This window comes from Diorhabda sublineata, chromosome 1, assembly GCF_026230105.1.
Source record: "Diorhabda sublineata isolate icDioSubl1.1 chromosome 1, icDioSubl1.1, whole genome shotgun sequence".
Classification (NCBI taxonomy): domain Eukaryota; kingdom Metazoa; phylum Arthropoda; class Insecta; order Coleoptera; family Chrysomelidae; genus Diorhabda; species Diorhabda sublineata.
The window spans coordinates 522,414-549,604 of NC_079474.1; the positions used below are offsets into that span (position 1 = coordinate 522,414).

General features: G+C 27.5%; 1 protein-coding gene across 2 annotated transcripts; it reads right to left on the bottom strand.

The window, feature by feature from the left end:
- LOC130448695 (probable citrate synthase 2, mitochondrial) lies at positions 1–27,014 on the bottom strand. Of its 2 annotated transcripts, XR_008910367.1 has the most exons (8): positions 26,855–27,014; positions 25,818–25,970; positions 23,869–24,255; positions 5,627–5,959; positions 4,339–4,542; positions 4,173–4,277; positions 2,525–4,108; positions 7–2,286 (listed from the first exon to the last, which is right to left on the bottom strand). XR_008910367.1 is itself a non-coding variant. In XM_056786174.1 (7 exons), the coding sequence occupies exons 1-7, from the start codon at positions 26,900–26,902 to the stop codon at positions 3,944–3,946; spliced, it is 1,395 nt and encodes a 464-aa protein (XP_056642152.1). In that variant the 5' UTR covers positions 26,903–27,014; the 3' UTR covers positions 1–3,943. The 2 variants fall into 2 exon arrangements, 1 of the variants encoding a protein (XP_056642152.1); XM_056786174.1 differs by having other exon boundaries at positions 1–4,108.
- Positions 27,015–27,191: the final 177 nt, after the last annotated feature.

Sequence of the window (27,191 nt, forward strand, 5' to 3'; positions counted from 1 at the left end):
CGATCTAACGAATTAATTTATTAGCTTCAACAAATACACCAAAAGTATTGTCTTATCAGAAAAAAAAATACACAGGAAAAGTACACTACGAAACAGCGGCGCGCTGCTCTTTACAATTCTCTCTAAAAAAAGTAAAAACAAATATTTTAATCATCAAAATAATCAATCTACTACGAATCGAAAACCACTGGAAAAAAAATCCGACACGAATATACCCAACGGATCGAAATTGTGAAAAAAGTAAATATTAACTAATAATCACCCCTCGTATATTGCACTGTTTTTTTTTTCGAAGGGGGGGGGTAACTAAAACTGGCGCTAAAATAAAATAAATAATTTCGATAATTATATATACAGAGTGTACCACGGCTATTGTATAGGGGAATTGTGTATACGAGGGGTATTTGTGAAATATGCTAAATTTTTATTTTCTAATCCTGATATTAATTAAAAATTTTATATTATGATGATGACTATGTATCTGAATAAAACAATGGAAATTACTGAAAAATTCAACAAGAATTATTACAAAAAAAAGAGTAAAACAATTTTCAAAATTACCTAATTCGATAATTATTTGTTTTTTTTTTGAAAAATTTTCAAAGCTTCGATGCAATTTTTCCCAATTTTTGTTACAAATCTCTTTCTTTTAATGAATAACCACCCCAAAACTACCCGAATGTTCTCAAACTATACAAAGATACTGCAATCTTAATGTCTATTTGGGTATTTTTTTATCACGGTTTTCAATGTATAAAAATCAAAATTTGTAATTTTGTACCAAAAAAAAACACGTAATTTTGGGTAGGATAAGAAGGGAAATCTAAAACCTCCCTTATCATCAGTAAAATAGGGAGAATTGGAAAAATGAATAAACGGTTTCGAAAATGTTATCGTACTTCGTGGTAGACCCTGTATATATGGATTTCATAAAGGTAACTATAATATTTTTTGCAAAATACAGTTTTCAATAGTTGGGAATCGATTTTTTTTTCTATTTTCTATCAGAGACTCTACGCGTTATTATACAGGGTGATCTCAAATAAAAATCATTTTAAATAATTTTCGTACAATCCAGTAATCGTACAGTATAAGCAGTTTTTCATAAAAAATTTACAATAATAAAACATGTGAGCAATAAAATTATATATTTTTATACAGGGCGTGTCTAAAATTATTCATTTGAGCAATCGAAATTTACAAACACCCCTTGTATTGATTTGAGACACCCTTTAAGAAAATTTATAGTAAAAAACTAAGGAAAAGGGTAAAAAAGAAAAAAATCTCCGTATACGTATATATATATATATATATATACACACAGTGAGAGTTAAAAATTTCGATAACAAACAAAAAATTACACAGAAAAAAATGTATCCTGAATTTTTTTTTATATATATACTTTGATCGCATAAAATGAAATGAAACGGGAAGAAGAAGGAAAAAAAACAAATAAATTAAGTTGAAATAAAAATATTAATTAAAAATAAATAAAAATACTAAACATCAACAAAAAAAAATAAACAGTTACCCAATACCGTTTTAAAAACATCACTCATTATATACTATATGTACGTTGTTTGATATAATACACTGGTCTACAAAAAAAACACTCTTTTATTCATATAAATATTTCATTTTAAGTGAACAGTTGGCAACACTGTAATCGTAAAAATCTTAATTCGCTTGTTTTCTGGAAATATTTGTGTTATAAGTGGAAAAAATTCAACGATACATTTGAACTACTGGAATTTGCAATGTTTGTTATTTTTAAAACAGAATTAGTGGTGTAGAAGAAATTTTTGAGGTTAGTCGAAGGATTTTAAGGACAACAAAGTGAAAAACACTTAAAAATGCAATGGATGACAAATACAAATAAATCAACTTATTTACTGGGAATATTTGTGTTGTGAATGATAAAAATCCATCGATACATTTTAACTACTCAAGCAAGATATTGAAAACAGTCAAATGAACTATGAACTACTAAAACGAGATATTGGAAATGAGTGTTAGTGATTTTTCAGAAAAAAAAAAAAACTAGTAGTATCGGAAACATTTTTAAAGGTCATTAAAAATTTTCAAGACTATAGGCACGAAAAATCCACTGGGAATGCTTCTGCTATTAGTGATGAAATTCCACCGGTACATTCGAACTACTGAAACAAATTACTAGACTTTTGAAGGTTATCGAAGGATAACAAGTTGATAAAAATAATCGAAATTTGATTTTTAAAAACTTACATAGCCCTAGATCGTCAAACATCTAAAAATCCACTATATAAACTTTTTACTCGGAAAACTTGAGTTACAAGTAGAGACACTCTACCGGGACATTTGAACTACTGAAACAAATTACTAGATTCTTGCAAGTCTAACTTCCTTTTATGAAGAACTAACAACGTAGAAATCATTTTAAAGTTAATCGAAGGATTTCAAGCGAATAAAACCATAGAAATTTGGTGTTTGGAGCTTTACGAAGCCCTATGACTCTCGAACATCTCTAAAAATCCACAATATAAACTTTTTTTTTTGGAAAACTTGTGTTATAAGTGACAAGTATAGATAATGTACCAGGACATTTGAACTACTGAAACAAATTACTAGATTCTTGCAAGTCTAACTTCCTTTTATGAAGAACTAACAACGTAGAAATCATTTTAAAGTTAATCGAAGGATTTCAAGCGAATAAAACCATAGAAATTTGGTGTTCGCAGCCTTAAGAATCCCTATGACTCTCGAACATCTCTAAAAATCCACAATATAAACTTTTTATTTGGAAAATTTGTGTTATAAGTGACAAGTATAGATAATGTACCAGGACATTTGAACTACTGAAACAAATTACTAGATTCTTGCAAGTCTAACTTCCTTTTATGAAGAACTAACAACGTAGAAATCATTTTAAAGTTAATCGAAGGATTTCAAGCGAATAAAACCATAGAAATTTGGTGTTCGCAGCCTTAAGAATCCCTATGACTCTCGAACATCTCTAAAAATCCACAATATAAACTTTTTATTTGGAAAATTTGTGTTATAAGTGACAAGTATAGATAATGTACCAGGACATTTGAACTACTGAAACAAATTACTAGATTCTTGCAAGTCTAACTTCCTTTTATGAAGAACTAACAACGTAGAAATCATTTTAAAGTTAATCGAAGGATTTCAAGCGAATAAAACCATAGAAATTTGGTGTTCGCAGCCTTAAGAATCCCTATGACTCTCGAACATCTCTAAAAATCCACAATATAAACTTTTTATTTGGAAAATTTGTGTTATAAGTGACAAGTATAGATAATGTACCAGGACATTTGAACTACTGAAACAAATTACTAGATTCTTGCAAGTCTAACTTCCTTTTATGAAGAACTAACAACGTAGAAATCATTTTAAAGTTAATCGAAGGATTTCAAGCGAATAAAACCATAGAAATTTGGTGTTCGCAGCCTTAAGAATCCCTATGACTCTCGAACATCTCTAAAAATCCACAATATAAACTTTTTATTTGGAAAATTTGTGTTATAAGTGACAAGTATAGATAATGTACCAGGACATTTGAACTACTGAAACAAATTACTAGATTCTTGCAAGTCTAACTTCCTTTTATGAAGAACTAACAACGTAGAAATCATTTTAAAGTTAATCGAAGGATTTCAAGCGAATAAAACCATAGAAATTTGGTGTTTGGAGCTTTACGAAGCCCTATGACTCTCGCACATATCTAAAAATTCACTATATAAACTTTTTTACTCGTGTTGTAAATGATAAACAAGTAAAAACTGCCGCAACAAGATGCTACAATGGAAATGTATCATTTTACACTACTGGGAATCACAGTAACTATACGTGGGGCACTTTTGTAGACTGGTGTAAATATTAAACGATTTTAAGTAACTGTACGAGGGGTTTTTGTTCGAAACTGTTTTAACGATGGCTTCCCTTACTTGGCTTTACAAAGTTTCATTAAACCGTCGGTCGACATTGATTTAGGTCTTTCGATAGGTAGACCCAACGCTCTGTCCCATATTAGAGAAGCGGTAACACCAAGAGCTCTAGATACACCGAACAATACCGTGTAGTAGTTCATTTCTTTCAATCCATAATACTAAAAATTGAAAAAAATATAATTAATAAACAACGGAATTGGAAAAAAAAAATAAATTTCATACCTGTAAAAGTACACCGGAATGAGCGTCAACGTTTGGCCATGGGTTCTTCACTTTACCAAGCTCGAGGAGGATTGGAGGAACGACTTTGTAAATATTTGAAACCAACTGTACAAAAAAAAACAAAAATTGATTTTTTTTACTATACATTATGTAAATTTAGACTCACTTGGAATAGAGGATCATCGGGTAAATGTTTCAGAGCGAATTCCCTTTGGCAAGTGTAACGAGGATCGGTTTTCCTCAATACTGCATGACCGTATCCTGGTACTACTTGTCCGGATTTCAACGTTTTCCAAATGAAATCTTTTAGTTGATCTTCTGTAGCTTTATCGCCTATTTGTTGGCGGATTTTTTGCAACCATATAAGTACCTGTATAAAATGGTTATCTTAATGATTTTTTCAACCTAACCCAACTTAATCAAAGCTAAAGTGAACAAAATCCAACCCTAACCTAACTTAATCAAAGTTTAAAATAAGCGGAAACTAAAATAAACAGACCTTAACCAAACCTAAATTAGTAGTAGTATTCTATCACCCCTCGTATGTTTGATATCGAAAAAAATATTCAACCACATTCAAATAACCAAAATGTGAATGAAATAATTATTCCCGTATCGTGTACACACTCTAAAAGTCAGAAGTTATGAGGAATCAGTTTTCGGTGTTGTCAGATTTTCTATTAGATGAATTGAATAATGTAAAACAAGTCAAAACAACAAAGTGAAAAAAAATGCAGAAATTCAGTTTTAGTAAGTTGATTAACCGCCAAATTAACTCAATTTCTGTAAGCGACAAAATTCTACCGTGTGTCGCACTTTTTCATTATCAATAGAAAAATTGATTGTAATTTAAATATATCAATTATCGGAAATAAATTACGACGCGGCAACGATGTAAAACAACTGTTATATATCTGTGATAAATGTCTATAGAAATCGTTAAACTACGTTTACACAATTCTGAAATATAATGATATTTGAAATATTTAAACAAAAATTATTGGCGTAATTTTTGATCATAGTTTTGGTATTATTTCATAAGTTGCAGGTGATTTTTTAATGTTTAACATAAATATATTTTCCACCATGTCGATATTTTTTATATATCGTCGTAACCGATAATTTTTGAAGGTCAAGTGCATATTTATCTCCCTATATTATATAACCAAATCGAAATCGAAAAAAATAAAATTATTTTTTAATCATTTGATTATATATTAGATTGAATTCGAATTTATTTAAAATGTACAAGATATTTACGCGCCGATTAATGCAAGTCATCGATCGATTCCCGCGGTGTTGCCACTACTTTAAATTTAACTCCAAATATAATTCAATTACGACATCGGTTTAAATAAAAATGTTTACTTATTAGTATTTCACAAAAAATTATAATAAAATTTCAATTTTTTTTTTGTTTCGAAAAAAAAGAAAGTTTGAATCATTTCACTTACTTCTTGATTGGCCAAACCGTGCAGGGGTCCGGCTAGACCGTTCATTCCGCCGGCGAAAGATAAATAGGGATCGCTTAATGCTGATCCGATCAAATGTACGGTGTGCGCGGAAACGTTACCACCTTCGTGATCGCTGTGTATGGTTAAATAGAGTCTCATCAATTCGATGAATTGGGGATCGTCGTAACCCAACATGGTGGTAAAATTGTAACTCCAATCTTTCGAGGTGTCGATGGCGCCGATACCGGAACCATCTTTGAAGCTGTTACGGTATATAGTCGCAGCCACTACCGGCAATTTCGCTATCAAGTCCATGGCGTCTTCGTAGGTGTACTAATTTGTGAAAAAAATTAAAAAAAAAAGAAAAATTCTACGAATCATACAAGAATATTTTCGATTTATAACTACATGAGGAGAATAGAGTTGATAACGCGGGAAAGAATAATGCGGTGTTGTCAATGTTACCGAAAAGGAATTGGACGTTTGATAAATCGTAATTATTTTAGGTTTCTTTCCATAGGAAAGTCATTTAAAAAAAAACTGACGTTTCGACTTGTTTCATCATCAAAATATATATTTCGCTTTTTAAAAAGGCCGAAATAGATCGATACGTCAATTTTTTTTGTTTAAATTAATTTTCTATTAAAAGGGATCTAAAATCAAAATAAATTTGTATTACGGGGGCTATACTAAACATACTTTAGAAAAAGATAAAATATTGTAAAAAATTTTATATGGAGATGGGATTTCACATACACCTCTTTAAGTTACAAAATAACTGTTTTATATAATATATTATAAAAAACGAAAAAAAAAAGTTCTTTAAAAGATAATTTAGAGATGGGGTTTCACAGGAATCTGTATAAGTTAAAAAATAACTGTTTTAACCATTATATTTCTCGTAATACGAGGGTTAAACTAAAAGTACATGTACATGATGATAAAAATTTTCTTAAAAAGATCATATAGAGATGGGATTTAGCAGGAATCTGTATAAGGTAAAAAGTAACTGTTTTAACCATTATGTTTCTTGTGATACGAGGGTTAAACTAAAAGTACATGATGATAAAAATGTTCTTAAAAAGATTATATAGAGATGGGATTTAACAGGAATCTGTATAAGGTAAAAAGTAACTGTTTTAACCATTACATTTCTTGTGATACGAGGGTTAAACTAAAAGTACATGATGATAAAAATTTTCTTAAAAAGATCATATAGAGATGGGATTTAACAGGAATCTGTATAAGGTAAAAAGTAACTGTTTTAACCATTATGTTTCTTGTGATACGAGGGTTAAACTAAAAGTACATGATGATAAAAATTTTCTTAAAAAGATTATATAGAGATGGGATTTAACAGGAATCTGTATAAGGTAAAAAGTAACTGTTTTAACCATTATGTTTCTTGTGATACGAGGGTTAAACTAAAAGTACATGATGATAAAAATGTTCTTAAAAAGATTATATAGAGATGGGATTTAACAGGAATCTGTATAAGGTAAAAAGTAACTGTTTTAACCATTATATTTCTCGTAATACGAGGGTTAAATTAAAAGTACATGTACATGATGATAAAAATTTTCTTAAAAAGATCATATAGAGATGGGATTTAACAGGAATCTGTATAAGGTAAAAAGTAACTGTTTTAACCATTACATTTCTTGTGATACGAGGGTTAAACTAAAAGTACATGATGATAAAAATGTTCTTAAAAAGATTATATAGAGATGGGATTTAACAGGAATCTGTATAAGGTAAAAAGTAACTGTTTTAACCATTACATTTCTTGTGATACGAGGGTTAAACTAAAAGTACATGATGATAAAAATTTTCTTAAAAAGATTATATAGAGATGGGATTTAACAGGAATCTGTATAAGGTAAAAAGTAACTGTTTTAACCATTATGTTTCTTGTGATACGAGGGTTAAACTAAAAGTACATGATGATAAAAATTTTCTTAAAAAGATTATATAGAGATGGGATTTAACAGGAATCTGTATAAGGTAAAAAGTAACTGTTTTAACCATTATGTTTCTTGTGATACGAGGGTTAAACTAAAAGTACATGATGATAAAAATGTTCTTAAAAAGATTATATAGAGATGGGATTTAACAGGAATCTGTATAAGGTAAAAAGTAACTGTTTTAACCATTATGTTTCTTGTGATACGAGGGTTAAACTAAAAGTACATGATGATAAAAATTTTCTTAAAAAGATTATATAGAGATGGGATTTAACAGGAATCTGTATAAGGTAAAAAGTAACTGTTTTAACCATTATGTTTCTTGTGATACGAGGGTTAAACTAAAAGTACATGATGATAAAAATTTTCTTAAAAAGATTATATAGAGATGGGATTTAACAGGAATCTGTATAAGGTAAAAAGTAACTGTTTTAACCATTACATTTCTTGTGATACGAGGGTTAAACTAAAAGTACATGATGATAAAAATTTTCTTAAAAAGATTATATAGAGATGGGATTTCGCAGTAATCTGTATAAGGTAAAAAGTAACTGTTTTAACCATTACATTTCTTGTGATACGAGGGTTAAACTAAAAGTACATGATGATAAAAATTTTCTTAAAAAGATTATATAGAGATGGGATTTAACAGGAATCTGTATAAGGTAAAAAGTAACTGTTTTAACCATTACATTTCTTGTGATACGAGGGTTAAACTAAAAGTACATGATGATAAAAATGTTCTTAAAAAGATTATATAGAGATGGGATTTAACAGGAATCTGTATAAGGTAAAAAGTAACTGTTTTAACCATTACATTTCTTGTGATACGAGGGTTAAACTAAAAGTACATGATGATAAAAATGTTCTTAAAAAGATTATATAGAGATGGGATTTAACAGGAATCTGTATAAGGTAAAAAGTAACTGTTTTAACCATTATGTTTCTTGTGATACGAGGGTTAAACTAAAAGTACATGATGATAAAAATTTTCTTAAAAAGATTATATAGAGATGGGATTTAACAGGAATCTGTATAAGGTAAAAAGTAACTGTTTTAACCATTATGTTTCTTGTGATACGAGGGTTAAACTAAAAGTACATGATGATAAAAATGTTCTTAAAAAGATTATATAGAGATGGGATTTAACAGGAATCTGTATAAGGTAAAAAGTAACTGTTTTAACCATTACATTTCTTGTGATACGAGGGTTAAACTAAAAGTACATGATGATAAAAATGTTCTTAAAAAGATTATATAGAGATGGGATTTAACAGGAATCTGTATAAGGTAAAAAGTAACTGTTTTAACCATTACATTTCTTGTGATACGAGGGTTAAACTAAAAGTACATGATGATAAAAATTTTCTTAAAAAGATCATATAGAGATGGGATTTAACAGGAATCTGTATAAGGTAAAAAGTAACTGTTTTAACCATTATGTTTCTTGTGATACGAGGGTTAAACTAAAAGTACATGATGATAAAAATTTTCTTAAAAAGATTATATAGAGATGGGATTTAACAGGAATCTGTATAAGGTAAAAAGTAACTGTTTTAACCATTACATTTCTTGTGATACGAGGGTTAAACTAAAAGTACATGATGATAAAAATGTTCTTAAAAAGATTATATAGAGATGGGATTTAACAGGAATCTGTATAAGGTAAAAAGTAACTGTTTTAACCATTACATTTCTTGTGATACGAGGGTTAAACTAAAAGTACATGATGATAAAAATTTTCTTAAAAAGATTATATAGAGATGGGATTTAACAGGAATCTGTATAAGGTAAAAAGTAACTGTTTTAACCATTACATTTCTTGTGATACGAGGGTTAAACTAAAAGTACATGATGATAAAAATGTTCTTAAAAAGATTATATAGAGATGGGATTTAACAGGAATCTGTATAAGGTAAAAAGTAACTGTTTTAACCATTACATTTCTTGTGATACGAGGGTTAAACTAAAAGTACATGATGATAAAAATGTTCTTAAAAAGATTATATAGAGATGGGATTTAACAGGAATCTGTATAAGGTAAAAAGTAACTGTTTTAACCATTATGTTTCTTGTGATACGAGGGTTAAACTAAAAGTACATGATGATAAAAATTTTCTTAAAAAGATTATATAGAGATGGGATTTAACAGGAATCTGTATAAGGTAAAAAGTAACTGTTTTAACCATTACATTTCTTGTGATACGAGGGTTAAACTAAAAGTACATGATGATAAAAATTTTCTTAAAAAGATTATATAGAGATGGGATTTAACAGGAATCTGTATAAGGTAAAAAGTAACTGTTTTAACCATTATGTTTCTTGTGATACGAGGGTTAAACTAAAAGTACATGATGATAAAAATTTTCTTAAAAAGATTATATAGAGATGGGATTTAACAGGAATCTGTATAAGGTAAAAAGTAACTGTTTTAACCATTATGTTTCTTGTGATACGAGGGTTAAACTAAAAGTACATGATGATAAAAATTTTCTTAAAAAGATTATATAGAGATGGGATTTAACAGGAATCTGTATAAGGTAAAAAGTAACTGTTTTAACCATTACATTTCTTGTGATACGAGGGTTAAACTAAAAGTACATGATGATAAAAATGTTCTTAAAAAGATTATATAGAGATGGGATTTAACAGGAATCTGTATAAGGTAAAAAGTAACTGTTTTAACCATTATATTTCTCGTAATACGAGGGTTAAATTAAAAGTACATGTACATGATGATAAAAATTTTCTTAAAAAGATCATATAGAGATGGGATTTAACTGGAATCTGTATAAGGTAAAAAGTAACTGTTTTAACCATTATGTTTCTTGTGATACGAGGGTTAAACTAAAAGTACATGATGATAAAAATGTTCTTAAAAAGATTATATAGAGATGGGATTTAACAGGAATCTGTATAAGGTAAAAAGTAACTGTTTTAACCATTATGTTTCTTGTGATACGAGGGTTAAACTAAAAGTACATGATGATAAAAATTTTCTTAAAAAGATTATATAGAGATGGGATTTAACAGGAATCTGTATAAGGTAAAAAGTAACTGTTTTAACCATTATGTTTCTTGTGATACGAGGGTTAAACTAAAAGTACATGATGATAAAAATGTTCTTAAAAAGATTATATAGAGATGGGATTTAACAGGAATCTGTATAAGGTAAAAAGTAACTGTTTTAACCATTACATTTCTTGTGATACGAGGGTTAAACTAAAAGTACATGATGATAAAAATGTTCTTAAAAAGATTATATAGAGATGGGATTTAACAGGAATCTGTATAAGGTAAAAAGTAACTGTTTTAACCATTACATTTCTTGTGATACGAGGGTTAAACTAAAAGTACATTATAAAAATGAGAAAAATTTTAAAAAAATTATATAGAGATGGGATTTAACAGGAATCTGTATAAGGTAAAAAGTAACTGTTTTAACCATTATGTTTCTTGTGATACGAGGGTTAAACTAAAAGTACATGATGATAAAAATTTTCTTAAAAAGATTATATAGAGATGGGATTTAACAGGAATCTGTATAAGGTAAAAAGTAACTGTTTTAACCATTATGTTTCTTGTGATACGAGGGTTAAACTAAAAGTACATGATGATAAAAATTTTCTTAAAAAGATTATATAGAGATGGGATTTAACAGGAATCTGTATAAGGTAAAAAGTAACTGTTTTAACCATTACATTTCTTGTGATACGAGGGTTAAACTAAAAGTACATGATGATAAAAATGTTCTTAAAAAGATTATATAGAGATGGGATTTAACAGGAATCTGTATAAGGTAAAAAGTAACTGTTTTAACCATTATATTTCTCGTAATACGAGGGTTAAATTAAAAGTACATGTACATGATGATAAAAATTTTCTTAAAAAGATCATATAGAGATGGGATTTAACTGGAATCTGTATAAGGTAAAAAGTAACTGTTTTAACCATTATGTTTCTTGTGATACGAGGGTTAAACTAAAAGTACATGATGATAAAAATGTTCTTAAAAAGATTATATAGAGATGGGATTTAACAGGAATCTGTATAAGGTAAAAAGTAACTGTTTTAACCATTACATTTCTTGTGATACGAGGGTTAAACCAAAAGTACATGATGATAAAAATTTTCTTAAAAAGATTATATAGAGATGGGATTTAACAGGAATCTGTATAAGGTAAAAAGTAACTGTTTTAACCATTATGTTTCTTGTGATACGAGGGTTAAACTAAAAGTACATGATGATAAAAATTTTCTTAAAAAGATTATATAGAGATGGGATTTAACAGGAATCTGTATAAGGTAAAAAGTAACTGTTTTAACCATTATGTTTCTTGTGATACGAGGGTTAAACTAAAAGTACATGATGATAAAAATGTTCTTAAAAAGATTATATAGAGATGGGATTTAACAGGAATCTGTATAAGGTAAAAAGTAACTGTTTTAACCATTACATTTCTTGTGATACGAGGGTTAAACTAAAAGTACATGATGATAAAAATGTTCTTAAAAAGATTATATAGAGATGGGATTTAACAGGAATCTGTATAAGGTAAAAAGTAACTGTTTTAACCATTACATTTCTTGTGATACGAGGGTTAAACTAAAAGTACATTATAAAAATGAGAAAAATTTTAAAAAAATTATATAGAGATGGGATTTAACAGGAATCTGTATAAGGTAAAAAGTAACTGTTTTAACCATTATGTTTCTTGTGATACGAGGGTTAAACTAAAAGTACATGATGATAAAAATTTTCTTAAAAAGATTATATAGAGATGGGATTTAACAGGAATCTGTATAAGGTAAAAAGTAACTGTTTTAACCATTATGTTTCTTGTGATACGAGGGTTAAACTAAAAGTACATGATGATAAAAATTTTCTTAAAAAGATTATATAGAGATGGGATTTAACAGGAATCTGTATAAGGTAAAAAGTAACTGTTTTAACCATTACATTTCTTGTGATACGAGGGTTAAACTAAAAGTACATGATGATAAAAATGTTCTTAAAAAGATTATATAGAGATGGGATTTAACAGGAATCTGTATAAGGTAAAAAGTAACTGTTTTAACCATTATATTTCTCGTAATACGAGGGTTAAATTAAAAGTACATGTACATGATGATAAAAATTTTCTTAAAAAGATCATATAGAGATGGGATTTAACTGGAATCTGTATAAGGTAAAAAGTAACTGTTTTAACCATTATGTTTCTTGTGATACGAGGGTTAAACTAAAAGTACATGATGATAAAAATGTTCTTAAAAAGATTATATAGAGATGGGATTTAACAGGAATCTGTATAAGGTAAAAAGTAACTGTTTTAACCATTACATTTCTTGTGATACGAGGGTTAAACCAAAAGTACATGATGATAAAAATTTTCTTAAAAAGATTATATAGAGATGGGATTTAACAGGAATCTGTATAAGGTAAAAAGTAACTGTTTTAACCATTATGTTTCTTGTGATACGAGGGTTAAACTAAAAGTACATGATGATAAAAATTTTCTTAAAAAGATTATATAGAGATGGGATTTAACAGGAATCTGTATAAGGTAAAAAGTAACTGTTTTAACCATTATGTTTCTTGTGATACGAGGGTTAAACTAAAAGTACATGATGATAAAAATGTTCTTAAAAAGATTATATAGAGATGGGATTTAACAGGAATCTGTATAAGGTAAAAAGTAACTGTTTTAACCATTACATTTCTTGTGATACGAGGGTTAAACTAAAAGTACATGATGATAAAAATGTTCTTAAAAAGATTATATAGAGATGGGATTTAACAGGAATCTGTATAAGGTAAAAAGTAACTGTTTTAACCATTACATTTCTTGTGATACGAGGGTTAAACTAAAAGTACATTATAAAAATGAGAAAAATTTTAAAAAAATTATATAGAGATGGGATTTAACAGGAATCTGTATAAGGTAAAAAGTAACTGTTTTAACCATTATGTTTCTTGTGATACGAGGGTTAAACTAAAAGTACATGATGATAAAAATTTTCTTAAAAAGATTATATAGAGATGGGATTTCGCAGTAATCTGTATAAGGTAAAAAGTAACTGTTTTAACCATTACATTTCTTGTGATACGAGGGTTAAACTAAAAGTACATTATAAAAATGAGAAAAATTTTAAAAAAATTATATAGAGATGGGATTTAACAGGAATCTGTATAAGGTAAAAAGTAACTGTTTTAACCATTATGTTTCTTGTGATACGAGGGTTAAACTAAAAGTACATGATGATAAAAATTTTCTTAAAAAGATTATATAGAGATGGGATTTAACAGGAATCTGTATAAGGTAAAAAGTAACTGTTTTAACCATTATGTTTCTTGTGATACGAGGGTTAAACTAAAAGTACATGATGATAAAAATGTTCTTAAAAAGATTATATAGAGATGGGATTTAACAGGAATCTGTATAAGGTAAAAAGTAACTGTTTTAACCATTACATTTCTTGTGATACGAGGGTTAAACCAAAAGTACATGATGATAAAAATTTTCTTAAAAAGATTATATAGAGATGGGATTTAACAGGAATCTGTATAAGGTAAAAAGTAACTGTTTTAACCATTATGTTTCTTGTGATACGAGGGTTAAACTAAAAGTACATGATGATAAAAATTTTCTTAAAAAGATTATATAGAGATGGGATTTAACAGGAATCTGTATAAGGTAAAAAGTAACTGTTTTAACCATTATGTTTCTTGTGATACGAGGGTTAAACTAAAAGTACATGATGATAAAAATGTTCTTAAAAAGATTATATAGAGATGGGATTTAACAGGAATCTGTATAAGGTAAAAAGTAACTGTTTTAACCATTACATTTCTTGTGATACGAGGGTTAAACTAAAAGTACATGATGATAAAAATGTTCTTAAAAAGATTATATAGAGATGGGATTTAACAGGAATCTGTATAAGGTAAAAAGTAACTGTTTTAACCATTACATTTCTTGTGATACGAGGGTTAAACTAAAAGTACATTATAAAAATGAGAAAAATTTTAAAAAAATTATATAGAGATGGGATTTAACAGGAATCTGTATAAGGTAAAAAGTAACTGTTTTAACCATTATGTTTCTTGTGATACGAGGGTTAAACTAAAAGTACATGATGATAAAAATTTTCTTAAAAAGATTATATAGAGATGGGATTTAACAGGAATCTGTATAAGGTAAAAAGTAACTGTTTTAACCATTATGTTTCTTGTGATACGAGGGTTAAACTAAAAGTACATGATGATAAAAATTTTCTTAAAAAGATTATATAGAGATGGGATTTAACAGGAATCTGTATAAGGTAAAAAGTAACTGTTTTAACCATTACATTTCTTGTGATACGAGGGTTAAACTAAAAGTACATGATGATAAAAATGTTCTTAAAAAGATTATATAGAGATGGGATTTAACAGGAATCTGTATAAGGTAAAAAGTAACTGTTTTAACCATTATATTTCTCGTAATACGAGGGTTAAATTAAAAGTACATGTACATGATGATAAAAATTTTCTTAAAAAGATCATATAGAGATGGGATTTAACTGGAATCTGTATAAGGTAAAAAGTAACTGTTTTAACCATTATGTTTCTTGTGATACGAGGGTTAAACTAAAAGTACATGATGATAAAAATGTTCTTAAAAAGATTATATAGAGATGGGATTTAACAGGAATCTGTATAAGGTAAAAAGTAACTGTTTTAACCATTACATTTCTTGTGATACGAGGGTTAAACCAAAAGTACATGATGATAAAAATTTTCTTAAAAAGATTATATAGAGATGGGATTTAACAGGAATCTGTATAAGGTAAAAAGTAACTGTTTTAACCATTATGTTTCTTGTGATACGAGGGTTAAACTAAAAGTACATGATGATAAAAATTTTCTTAAAAAGATTATATAGAGATGGGATTTAACAGGAATCTGTATAAGGTAAAAAGTAACTGTTTTAACCATTATGTTTCTTGTGATACGAGGGTTAAACTAAAAGTACATGATGATAAAAATGTTCTTAAAAAGATTATATAGAGATGGGATTTAACAGGAATCTGTATAAGGTAAAAAGTAACTGTTTTAACCATTACATTTCTTGTGATACGAGGGTTAAACTAAAAGTACATGATGATAAAAATGTTCTTAAAAAGATTATATAGAGATGGGATTTAACAGGAATCTGTATAAGGTAAAAAGTAACTGTTTTAACCATTACATTTCTTGTGATACGAGGGTTAAACTAAAAGTACATTATAAAAATGAGAAAAATTTTAAAAAAATTATATAGAGATGGGATTTAACAGGAATCTGTATAAGGTAAAAAGTAACTGTTTTAACCATTATGTTTCTTGTGATACGAGGGTTAAACTAAAAGTACATGATGATAAAAATTTTCTTAAAAAGATTATATAGAGATGGGATTTAACAGGAATCTGTATAAGGTAAAAAGTAACTGTTTTAACCATTATGTTTCTTGTGATACGAGGGTTAAACTAAAAGTACATGATGATAAAAATTTTCTTAAAAAGATTATATAGAGATGGGATTTAACAGGAATCTGTATAAGGTAAAAAGTAACTGTTTTAACCATTACATTTCTTGTGATACGAGGGTTAAACTAAAAGTACATGATGATAAAAATGTTCTTAAAAAGATTATATAGAGATGGGATTTAACAGGAATCTGTATAAGGTAAAAAGTAACTGTTTTAACCATTATATTTCTCGTAATACGAGGGTTAAATTAAAAGTACATGTACATGATGATAAAAATTTTCTTAAAAAGATCATATAGAGATGGGATTTAACTGGAATCTGTATAAGGTAAAAAGTAACTGTTTTAACCATTATGTTTCTTGTGATACGAGGGTTAAACTAAAAGTACATGATGATAAAAATGTTCTTAAAAAGATTATATAGAGATGGGATTTAACAGGAATCTGTATAAGGTAAAAAGTAACTGTTTTAACCATTACATTTCTTGTGATACGAGGGTTAAACCAAAAGTACATGATGATAAAAATTTTCTTAAAAAGATTATATAGAGATGGGATTTAACAGGAATCTGTATAAGGTAAAAAGTAACTGTTTTAACCATTATGTTTCTTGTGATACGAGGGTTAAACTAAAAGTACATGATGATAAAAATTTTCTTAAAAAGATTATATAGAGATGGGATTTAACAGGAATCTGTATAAGGTAAAAAGTAACTGTTTTAACCATTATGTTTCTTGTGATACGAGGGTTAAACTAAAAGTACATGATGATAAAAATGTTCTTAAAAAGATTATATAGAGATGGGATTTAACAGGAATCTGTATAAGGTAAAAAGTAACTGTTTTAACCATTACATTTCTTGTGATACGAGGGTTAAACTAAAAGTACATGATGATAAAAATGTTCTTAAAAAGATTATATAGAGATGGGATTTAACAGGAATCTGTATAAGGTAAAAAGTAACTGTTTTAACCATTACATTTCTTGTGATACGAGGGTTAAACTAAAAGTACATTATAAAAATGAGAAAAATTTTAAAAAAATTATATAGAGATGGGATTTAACAGGAATCTGTATAAGGTAAAAAGTAACTGTTTTAACCATTATGTTTCTTGTGATACGAGGGTTAAACTAAAAGTACATGATGATAAAAATTTTCTTAAAAAGATTATATAGAGATGGGATTTCGCAGTAATCTGTATAAGGTAAAAAGTAACTGTTTTAACCATTACATTTCTTGTGATACGAGGGTTAAACTAAAAGTACATTATAAAAATGAGAAAAATTTTAAAAAAATTATATAGAGATGGGATTTAACAGGAATCTGTATAAGGTAAAAAGTAACTGTTTTAACCATTATGTTTCTTGTGATACGAGGGTTAAACTAAAAGTACATGATGATAAAAATTTTCTTAAAAAGATTATATAGAGATGGGATTTAACAGGAATCTGTATAAGGTAAAAAGTAACTGTTTTAACCATTATGTTTCTTGTGATACGAGGGTTAAACTAAAAGTACATGATGATAAAAATGTTCTTAAAAAGATTATATAGAGATGGGATTTAACAGGAATCTGTATAAGGTAAAAAGTAACTGTTTTAACCATTACATTTCTTGTGATACGAGGGTTAAACCAAAAGTACATGATGATAAAAATTTTCTTAAAAAGATTATATAGAGATGGGATTTAACAGGAATCTGTATAAGGTAAAAAGTAACTGTTTTAACCATTATGTTTCTTGTGATACGAGGGTTAAACTAAAAGTACATGATGATAAAAATTTTCTTAAAAAGATTATATAGAGATGGGATTTAACAGGAATCTGTATAAGGTAAAAAGTAACTGTTTTAACCATTATGTTTCTTGTGATACGAGGGTTAAACTAAAAGTACATGATGATAAAAATGTTCTTAAAAAGATTATATAGAGATGGGATTTAACAGGAATCTGTATAAGGTAAAAAGTAACTGTTTTAACCATTACATTTCTTGTGATACGAGGGTTAAACTAAAAGTACATGATGATAAAAATGTTCTTAAAAAGATTATATAGAGATGGGATTTAACAGGAATCTGTATAAGGTAAAAAGTAACTGTTTTAACCATTACATTTCTTGTGATACGAGGGTTAAACTAAAAGTACATTATAAAAATGAGAAAAATTTTAAAAAAATTATATAGAGATGGGATTTAACAGGAATCTGTATAAGGTAAAAAGTAACTGTTTTAACCATTATGTTTCTTGTGATACGAGGGTTAAACTAAAAGTACATGATGATAAAAATTTTCTTAAAAAGATTATATAGAGATGGGATTTAACAGGAATCTGTATAAGGTAAAAAGTAACTGTTTTAACCATTATGTTTCTTGTGATACGAGGGTTAAACTAAAAGTACATGATGATAAAAATTTTCTTAAAAAGATTATATAGAGATGGGATTTAACAGGAATCTGTATAAGGTAAAAAGTAACTGTTTTAACCATTACATTTCTTGTGATACGAGGGTTAAACTAAAAGTACATGATGATAAAAATGTTCTTAAAAAGATTATATAGAGATGGGATTTAACAGGAATCTGTATAAGGTAAAAAGTAACTGTTTTAACCATTATATTTCTCGTAATACGAGGGTTAAATTAAAAGTACATGTACATGATGATAAAAATTTTCTTAAAAAGATCATATAGAGATGGGATTTAACTGGAATCTGTATAAGGTAAAAAGTAACTGTTTTAACCATTATGTTTCTTGTGATACGAGGGTTAAACTAAAAGTACATGATGATAAAAATGTTCTTAAAAAGATTATATAGAGATGGGATTTAACAGGAATCTGTATAAGGTAAAAAGTAACTGTTTTAACCATTACATTTCTTGTGATACGAGGGTTAAACCAAAAGTACATGATGATAAAAATTTTCTTAAAAAGATTATATAGAGATGGGATTTAACAGGAATCTGTATAAGGTAAAAAGTAACTGTTTTAACCATTATGTTTCTTGTGATACGAGGGTTAAACTAAAAGTACATGATGATAAAAATTTTCTTAAAAAGATTATATAGAGATGGGATTTAACAGGAATCTGTATAAGGTAAAAAGTAACTGTTTTAACCATTATGTTTCTTGTGATACGAGGGTTAAACTAAAAGTACATGATGATAAAAATGTTCTTAAAAAGATTATATAGAGATGGGATTTAACAGGAATCTGTATAAGGTAAAAAGTAACTGTTTTAACCATTACATTTCTTGTGATACGAGGGTTAAACTAAAAGTACATGATGATAAAAATGTTCTTAAAAAGATTATATAGAGATGGGATTTAACAGGAATCTGTATAAGGTAAAAAGTAACTGTTTTAACCATTACATTTCTTGTGATACGAGGGTTAAACTAAAAGTACATTATAAAAATGAGAAAAATTTTAAAAAAATTATATAGAGATGGGATTTAACAGGAATCTGTATAAGGTAAAAAGTAACTGTTTTAACCATTATGTTTCTTGTGATACGAGGGTTAAACTAAAAGTACATGATGATAAAAATTTTCTTAAAAAGATTATATAGAGATGGGATTTAACAGGAATCTGTATAAGGTAAAAAGTAACTGTTTTAACCATTATGTTTCTTGTGATACGAGGGTTAAACTAAAAGTACATGATGATAAAAATTTTCTTAAAAAGATTATATAGAGATGGGATTTAACAGGAATCTGTATAAGGTAAAAAGTAACTGTTTTAACCATTACATTTCTTGTGATACGAGGGTTAAACTAAAAGTACATGATGATAAAAATGTTCTTAAAAAGATTATATAGAGATGGGATTTAACAGGAATCTGTATAAGGTAAAAAGTAACTGTTTTAACCATTATATTTCTCGTAATACGAGGGTTAAATTAAAAGTACATGTACATGATGATAAAAATTTTCTTAAAAAGATCATATAGAGATGGGATTTAACTGGAATCTGTATAAGGTAAAAAGTAACTGTTTTAACCATTATGTTTCTTGTGATACGAGGGTTAAACTAAAAGTACATGATGATAAAAATGTTCTTAAAAAGATTATATAGAGATGGGATTTAACAGGAATCTGTATAAGGTAAAAAGTAACTGTTTTAACCATTACATTTCTTGTGATACGAGGGTTAAACCAAAAGTACATGATGATAAAAATTTTCTTAAAAAGATTATATAGAGATGGGATTTAACAGGAATCTGTATAAGGTAAAAAGTAACTGTTTTAACCATTATGTTTCTTGTGATACGAGGGTTAAACTAAAAGTACATGATGATAAAAATTTTCTTAAAAAGATTATATAGAGATGGGATTTAACAGGAATCTGTATAAGGTAAAAAGTAACTGTTTTAACCATTATGTTTCTTGTGATACGAGGGTTAAACTAAAAGTACATGATGATAAAAATGTTCTTAAAAAGATTATATAGAGATGGGATTTAACAGGAATCTGTATAAGGTAAAAAGTAACTGTTTTAACCATTACATTTCTTGTGATACGAGGGTTAAACTAAAAGTACATGATGATAAAAATGTTCTTAAAAAGATTATATAGAGATGGGATTTAACAGGAATCTGTATAAGGTAAAAAGTAACTGTTTTAACCATTACATTTCTTGTGATACGAGGGTTAAACTAAAAGTACATTATAAAAATGAGAAAAATTTTAAAAAAATTATATAGAGATGGGATTTAACAGGAATCTGTATAAGGTAAAAAGTAACTGTTTTAACCATTATGTTTCTTGTGATACGAGGGTTAAACTAAAAGTACATGATGATAAAAATTTTCTTAAAAAGATTATATAGAGATGGGATTTCGCAGTAATCTGTATAAGGTAAAAAGTAACTGTTTTAACCATTACATTTCTTGTGATACGAGGGTTAAACTAAAAGTACATTATAAAAATGAGAAAAATTTTAAAAAAATTATATAGAGATGGGATTTAACAGGAATCTGTATAAGGTAAAAAGTAACTGTTTTAACCATTATGTTTCTTGTGATACGAGGGTTAAACTAAAAGTACATGATGATAAAAATTTTCTTAAAAAGATTATATAGAGATGGGATTTAACAGGAATCTGTATAAGGTAAAAAGTAACTGTTTTAACCATTATGTTTCTTGTGATACGAGGGTTAAACTAAAAGTACATGATGATAAAAATGTTCTTAAAAAGATTATATAGAGATGGGATTTAACAGGAATCTGTATAAGGTAAAAAGTAACTGTTTTAACCATTACATTTCTTGTGATACGAGGGTTAAACCAAAAGTACATGATGATAAAAATTTTCTTAAAAAGATTATATAGAGATGGGATTTAACAGGAATCTGTATAAGGTAAAAAGTAACTGTTTTAACCATTATGTTTCTTGTGATACGAGGGTTAAACTAAAAGTACATGATGATAAAAATTTTCTTAAAAAGATTATATAGAGATGGGATTTAACAGGAATCTGTATAAGGTAAAAAGTAACTGTTTTAACCATTATGTTTCTTGTGATACGAGGGTTAAACTAAAAGTACATGATGATAAAAATGTTCTTAAAAAGATTATATAGAGATGGGATTTAACAGGAATCTGTATAAGGTAAAAAGTAACTGTTTTAACCATTACATTTCTTGTGATACGAGGGTTAAACTAAAAGTACATGATGATAAAAATGTTCTTAAAAAGATTATATAGAGATGGGATTTAACAGGAATCTGTATAAGGTAAAAAGTAACTGTTTTAACCATTACATTTCTTGTGATACGAGGGTTAAACTAAAAGTACATTATAAAAATGAGAAAAATTTTAAAAAAATTATATAGAGATGGGATTTAACAGGAATCTGTATAAGGTAAAAAGTAACTGTTTTAACCATTATGTTTCTTGTGATACGAGGGTTAAACTAAAAGTACATGATGATAAAAATTTTCTTAAAAAGATTATATAGAGATGGGATTTAACAGGAATCTGTATAAGGTAAAAAGTAACTGTTTTAACCATTATGTTTCTTGTGATACGAGGGTTAAACTAAAAGTACATGATGATAAAAATTTTCTTAAAAAGATTATATAGAGATGGGATTTAACAGGAATCTGTATAAGGTAAAAAGTAACTGTTTTAACCATTACATTTCTTGTGATACGAGGGTTAAACTAAAAGTACATGATGATAAAAATGTTCTTAAAAAGATTATATAGAGATGGGATTTAACAGGAATCTGTATAAGGTAAAAAGTAACTGTTTTAACCATTATATTTCTCGTAATACGAGGGTTAAATTAAAAGTACATGTACATGATGATAAAAATTTTCTTAAAAAGATCATATAGAGATGGGATTTAACTGGAATCTGTATAAGGTAAAAAGTAACTGTTTTAACCATTATGTTTCTTGTGATACGAGGGTTAAACTAAAAGTACATGATGATAAAAATGTTCTTAAAAAGATTATATAGAGATGGGATTTAACAGGAATCTGTATAAGGTAAAAAGTAACTGTTTTAACCATTACATTTCTTGTGATACGAGGGTTAAACCAAAAGTACATGATGATAAAAATTTTCTTAAAAAGATTATATAGAGATGGGATTTAACAGGAATCTGTATAAGGTAAAAAGTAACTGTTTTAACCATTATGTTTCTTGTGATACGAGGGTTAAACTAAAAGTACATGATGATAAAAATTTTCTTAAAAAGATTATATAGAGATGGGATTTAACAGGAATCTGTATAAGGTAAAAAGTAACTGTTTTAACCATTATGTTTCTTGTGATACGAGGGTTAAACTAAAAGTACATGATGATAAAAATGTTCTTAAAAAGATTATATAGAGATGGGATTTAACAGGAATCTGTATAAGGTAAAAAGTAACTGTTTTAACCATTACATTTCTTGTGATACGAGGGTTAAACTAAAAGTACATGATGATAAAAATGTTCTTAAAAAGATTATATAGAGATGGGATTTAACAGGAATCTGTATAAGGTAAAAAGTAACTGTTTTAACCATTACATTTCTTGTGATACGAGGGTTAAACTAAAAGTACATTATAAAAATGAGAAAAATTTTAAAAAAATTATATAGAGATGGGATTTAACAGGAATCTGTATAAGGTAAAAAGTAACTGTTTTAACCATTATGTTTCTTGTGATACGAGGGTTAAACTAAAAGTACATGATGATAAAAATTTTCTTAAAAAGATTATATAGAGATGGGATTTCGCAGTAATCTGTATAAGGTAAAAAGTAACTGTTTTAACCATTACATTTCTTGTGATACGAGGGTTAAACTAAAAGTACATTATAAAAATGAGAAAAATTTTAAAAAAATTATATAGAGATGGGATTTAACAGGAATCTGTATAAGGTAAAAAGTAACTGTTTTAACCATTATGTTTCTTGTGATACGAGGGTTAAACTAAAAGTACATGATGATAAAAATTTTCTTAAAAAGATTATATAGAGATGGGATTTAACAGGAATCTGTATAAGGTAAAAAGTAACTGTTTTACGATTACGATTTTTTCTCGTTTTTCAACGAAATAAAAATTATTCATCGACAAATAGATGGAAAATTTCAATAATTTTTTTTTTGTTTAAACTGTTTAAACGTCATAATTTTTCATTTTGATTACGAAAAAAAGACATAAAAATTTTTTCTTTCAACTACCAACTCAAAAAAATCGAAATTCAATATAAAAAAATTATATAAATATACTTTTAAACGGAATATTTTTGTAAAAAAAAAAAAAAGGTACTCACTTCCCAATATTTGGATTTGTGTACGCCGCTGGCGTAAGCTTTAGCGAATTTACTCTCGCTATTCAACACCGTAATGGCGGCCGATAATTGGGACATGGGATGCACCGACGTCGGCAGGGAATTCAAAACTTGAACGACGTGCGACGGTAGTTCGGCCCTTTCGGCCCATTCCTTCGAAAGGGCTTTAACTTGAGCTTCGGTGGGTACGTCGCCGGTCATCAAAAGCCAAAACAGACCTTCCGGTAAAGGTTCTTCGCCGCCGGGGGCTTTCGGAAGCACTTTCTGGCATTCGGGAATAGATAAACCCCGAAATCTGATACCTTCGTCCGGATCCAGTACGGAGGTTTCGCATACGAGGGCCTTTATACCTCGCATACCGCCGTACATCTGAATTAAACAATATTAATAATCGAAACGATTAACGGACAACCTGTATATACGTAAAATAAATAAAAAACATCCTAAATATAATTTACATGTTGTGAAATTTGATATTTATATTTAAAACATTTATACATAAAAGATGTATCATCAAATATTATTTTTTTATTTATAATTTCATATATCACGTGATAATTAAAGATGATATTAAAAATATTTACGAAAAGTATCTAGAAACTAAAAATAAAAATAATTTTCTTTCTTATTTTTTGAACGTACCCCGTATCACGCCTAAATATCGTCTGTAGAATAAATGACAGTTGAAATCAAAGATGGCGTCATCGAAAGCATTTTATATAATAAAATTCGGTGTAATACGTTTGCGTGATTACAAATTACAGTTTACGAAGTTAATTTACCGCGAACTAAAATTATTTTATATTTCAAAATATCAAAAACGACGGGCTCTCAATTATATCATAATTAAATTCACGATAAATACGTTTCAGTATTGCATATAGGTAACAACTGGAATCGATTCGAAATCGATGATGAATCGATATTATCCACGGACATGTTTAGATAGAATACAGAGTACACTGAGAAAAGGTGGTTTATATATGTTATAATAATAAACGTAAATTTATAATATAGGAATAAACAATTTATTAAATATTAAATTTTTTGTGTGTGAATTTACCAAAATAGATGAAAGTACCGGTTATTACATGATAATTAAAACGAAAAAAATTATTAAATTTTTTAATTGTAGTGTAATTTGAGGTTTGTTTTCTTAGTGTATAATGTAATTTATACCAAATGTTACAATTTCGAATCTAAATCACTAAATGGTTTTATGGTGATTGCTTTTTCGATTTTTATAACAAAACACGAAATAGTAGATTATTTTTTGGAAATTACATACAAATATCTTTATTTCATGTTGGTATCGGTGATTTTTATTGCGACTAGGAGCCCATATTTTTGTCGATTTTCATAATTTTCTTTTGGAAATTACATATTTCATAATTTTTTAAGTACAAATAGATTTTATCGGAAATATTTTTTTTTGTTGCCTATCTCTGACTAAAAATTATAAAATCTTGAATTTCTTTTAATTTTGTAACTTAATTGTTTTAAAGTTTGCTTATGATCGATATCTTTTTTCAATTTTTAAATATTTAAATAGATTTTATAGTTACCAAATACTTTAATTTTGTTACTACGGAAAATAACATCGATTTTAATGATTTTTCTTATTCAAAAAGCACCTCAATTCACCATATAAACTCAGATTAGGATAACAAAGTTTTTGTAGCTTTTATACTTTCAAAAAAGGACCTTCCACGGCTAGCATCATCCTTTAACTAATTTCCCGATAACTAAATAATTTTTTCAAGATAATATTGTATATTTATACCAATCACGAAGTCACAAACTCAATCATATAACAAAATATATAAACTTTTTGAACGAACCTCGTAGAATTTTTGGCAAATTATCAAACTTTCTTTACCTTGACATTAAAAAGATTCGTTGCATAATAATTGAAGTAATTGTTTACTTACCATATCGACAGTAACCTCTCCAACTTTATCATTTCCATGGGCTTTTCGAAAATTCTTAACACGTTCCTGTTCTTTGGGTATTTTCGCAGCTAGTACGGCTTTCAAGTCCGTAGAAGCATCACTGAGCTGCCTGATTATTTGCGAGGCAAGTTTCTTCGAAAAAAAAAAAATAGAAATTCGAAAATGAAATTGACACATTTGACATTTTTACTTTTCTATTAAGGAACTTTGATACAAAAATACAGCTACTAATTAATTTCAACATATTTTTATTAATAACTTGACGACATTGTCGATTTATTGTTAATTATAACATTAAGAATTGTACAAAATTTTCTCGGTTTGTAATAGATATTAAAATGCATTTTATTTGTAATACGAAATAAAGTTAATTATATTTTAATCACAGGAAAGTAATTTATATATACAATAAACTATTTTTTTAGTACAAATATCATAAAAAAACTACAAAATGATATAATTAATAAAATTTTTATTAAAAATATATGCCTGAATGGCTAGTCTGGCTCTGTACAATGACCTTAAAACATTCCTCATATGTTAAACTTGTAAAAATATCAACGGAACTTTTCTTATTTAAATTATTTAAATATATGTAGGTTTCCTTGAATGTATACCTTATTGTTGATATGAAACTATCATAAATGTTTAACGAAAATCAATTTTTCAACTTTGTTTCTCGTTGTTATGTAACCGTTCAAAAAATTTGACGAAATTAACAGGTTAAAAAGTAAAAAAAGTAATTAATATTAACAATATTGACGTATAATATCAAATCACACATTTAGAAATTCAATGTAGCAGGTATTTTTAACTATATGTTTACGTAATAATTTTTAACTAATTTTACATCTTTAAATTAATCTTTCTCACGTGAATGATTTAATATACCGCTAATATAATACCATATCGTTATCGTTTCTACAATATTTGCTAATTCAGATTGATAATTTAGTAAATCAGACATACAACGCTTATAAAAAGTAAGGTTAGATATAATTATTATGAATACTTACGGGGGTTTCTGTGAATTTTATAGGCGTTAAACGACGAAATAATGCCATTTTCCAACTGCTTATGATTTTCACTTTTTTATTGCGAGCTAACACCGACAACAGCTTCGTCTGAAATGGAACTCCAAAACTAATCGAAACTTTCTGTCAACTCGTTTTTGACGGTCACATGATCGATAAAATCGAATAATGATATTATTACGAATGATTATATTATTCAAATCGATTTTTTTATCGAAATATCTTTAACGATCTTGCACGACTATCTACGATTCTATATAGTTTTGAAATCTTTTAAATCAAAAGAATCGATAAGCGATTTCAATGCTTTTATAGTTCG

Coding starts and splice junctions, on each gene's coding strand:
- LOC130448695 (XM_056786174.1), bottom strand. CDS start 26,902: ATGGCATTATTTCGTCGTTTAACGCCTATAAAATTCACAGAAACCCCC. Junction 5,960..23,868: donor ACAAATCCAAATATTGGGAA/GTGAGTACCTTT, acceptor TTCACAAATTAG/TACACCTACGAAGACGCCAT. Junction 4,278..4,338: donor CCGATGATCCTCTATTCCAA/GTGAGTCTAAAT, acceptor TTTTTTGTACAG/TTGGTTTCAAATATTTACAA.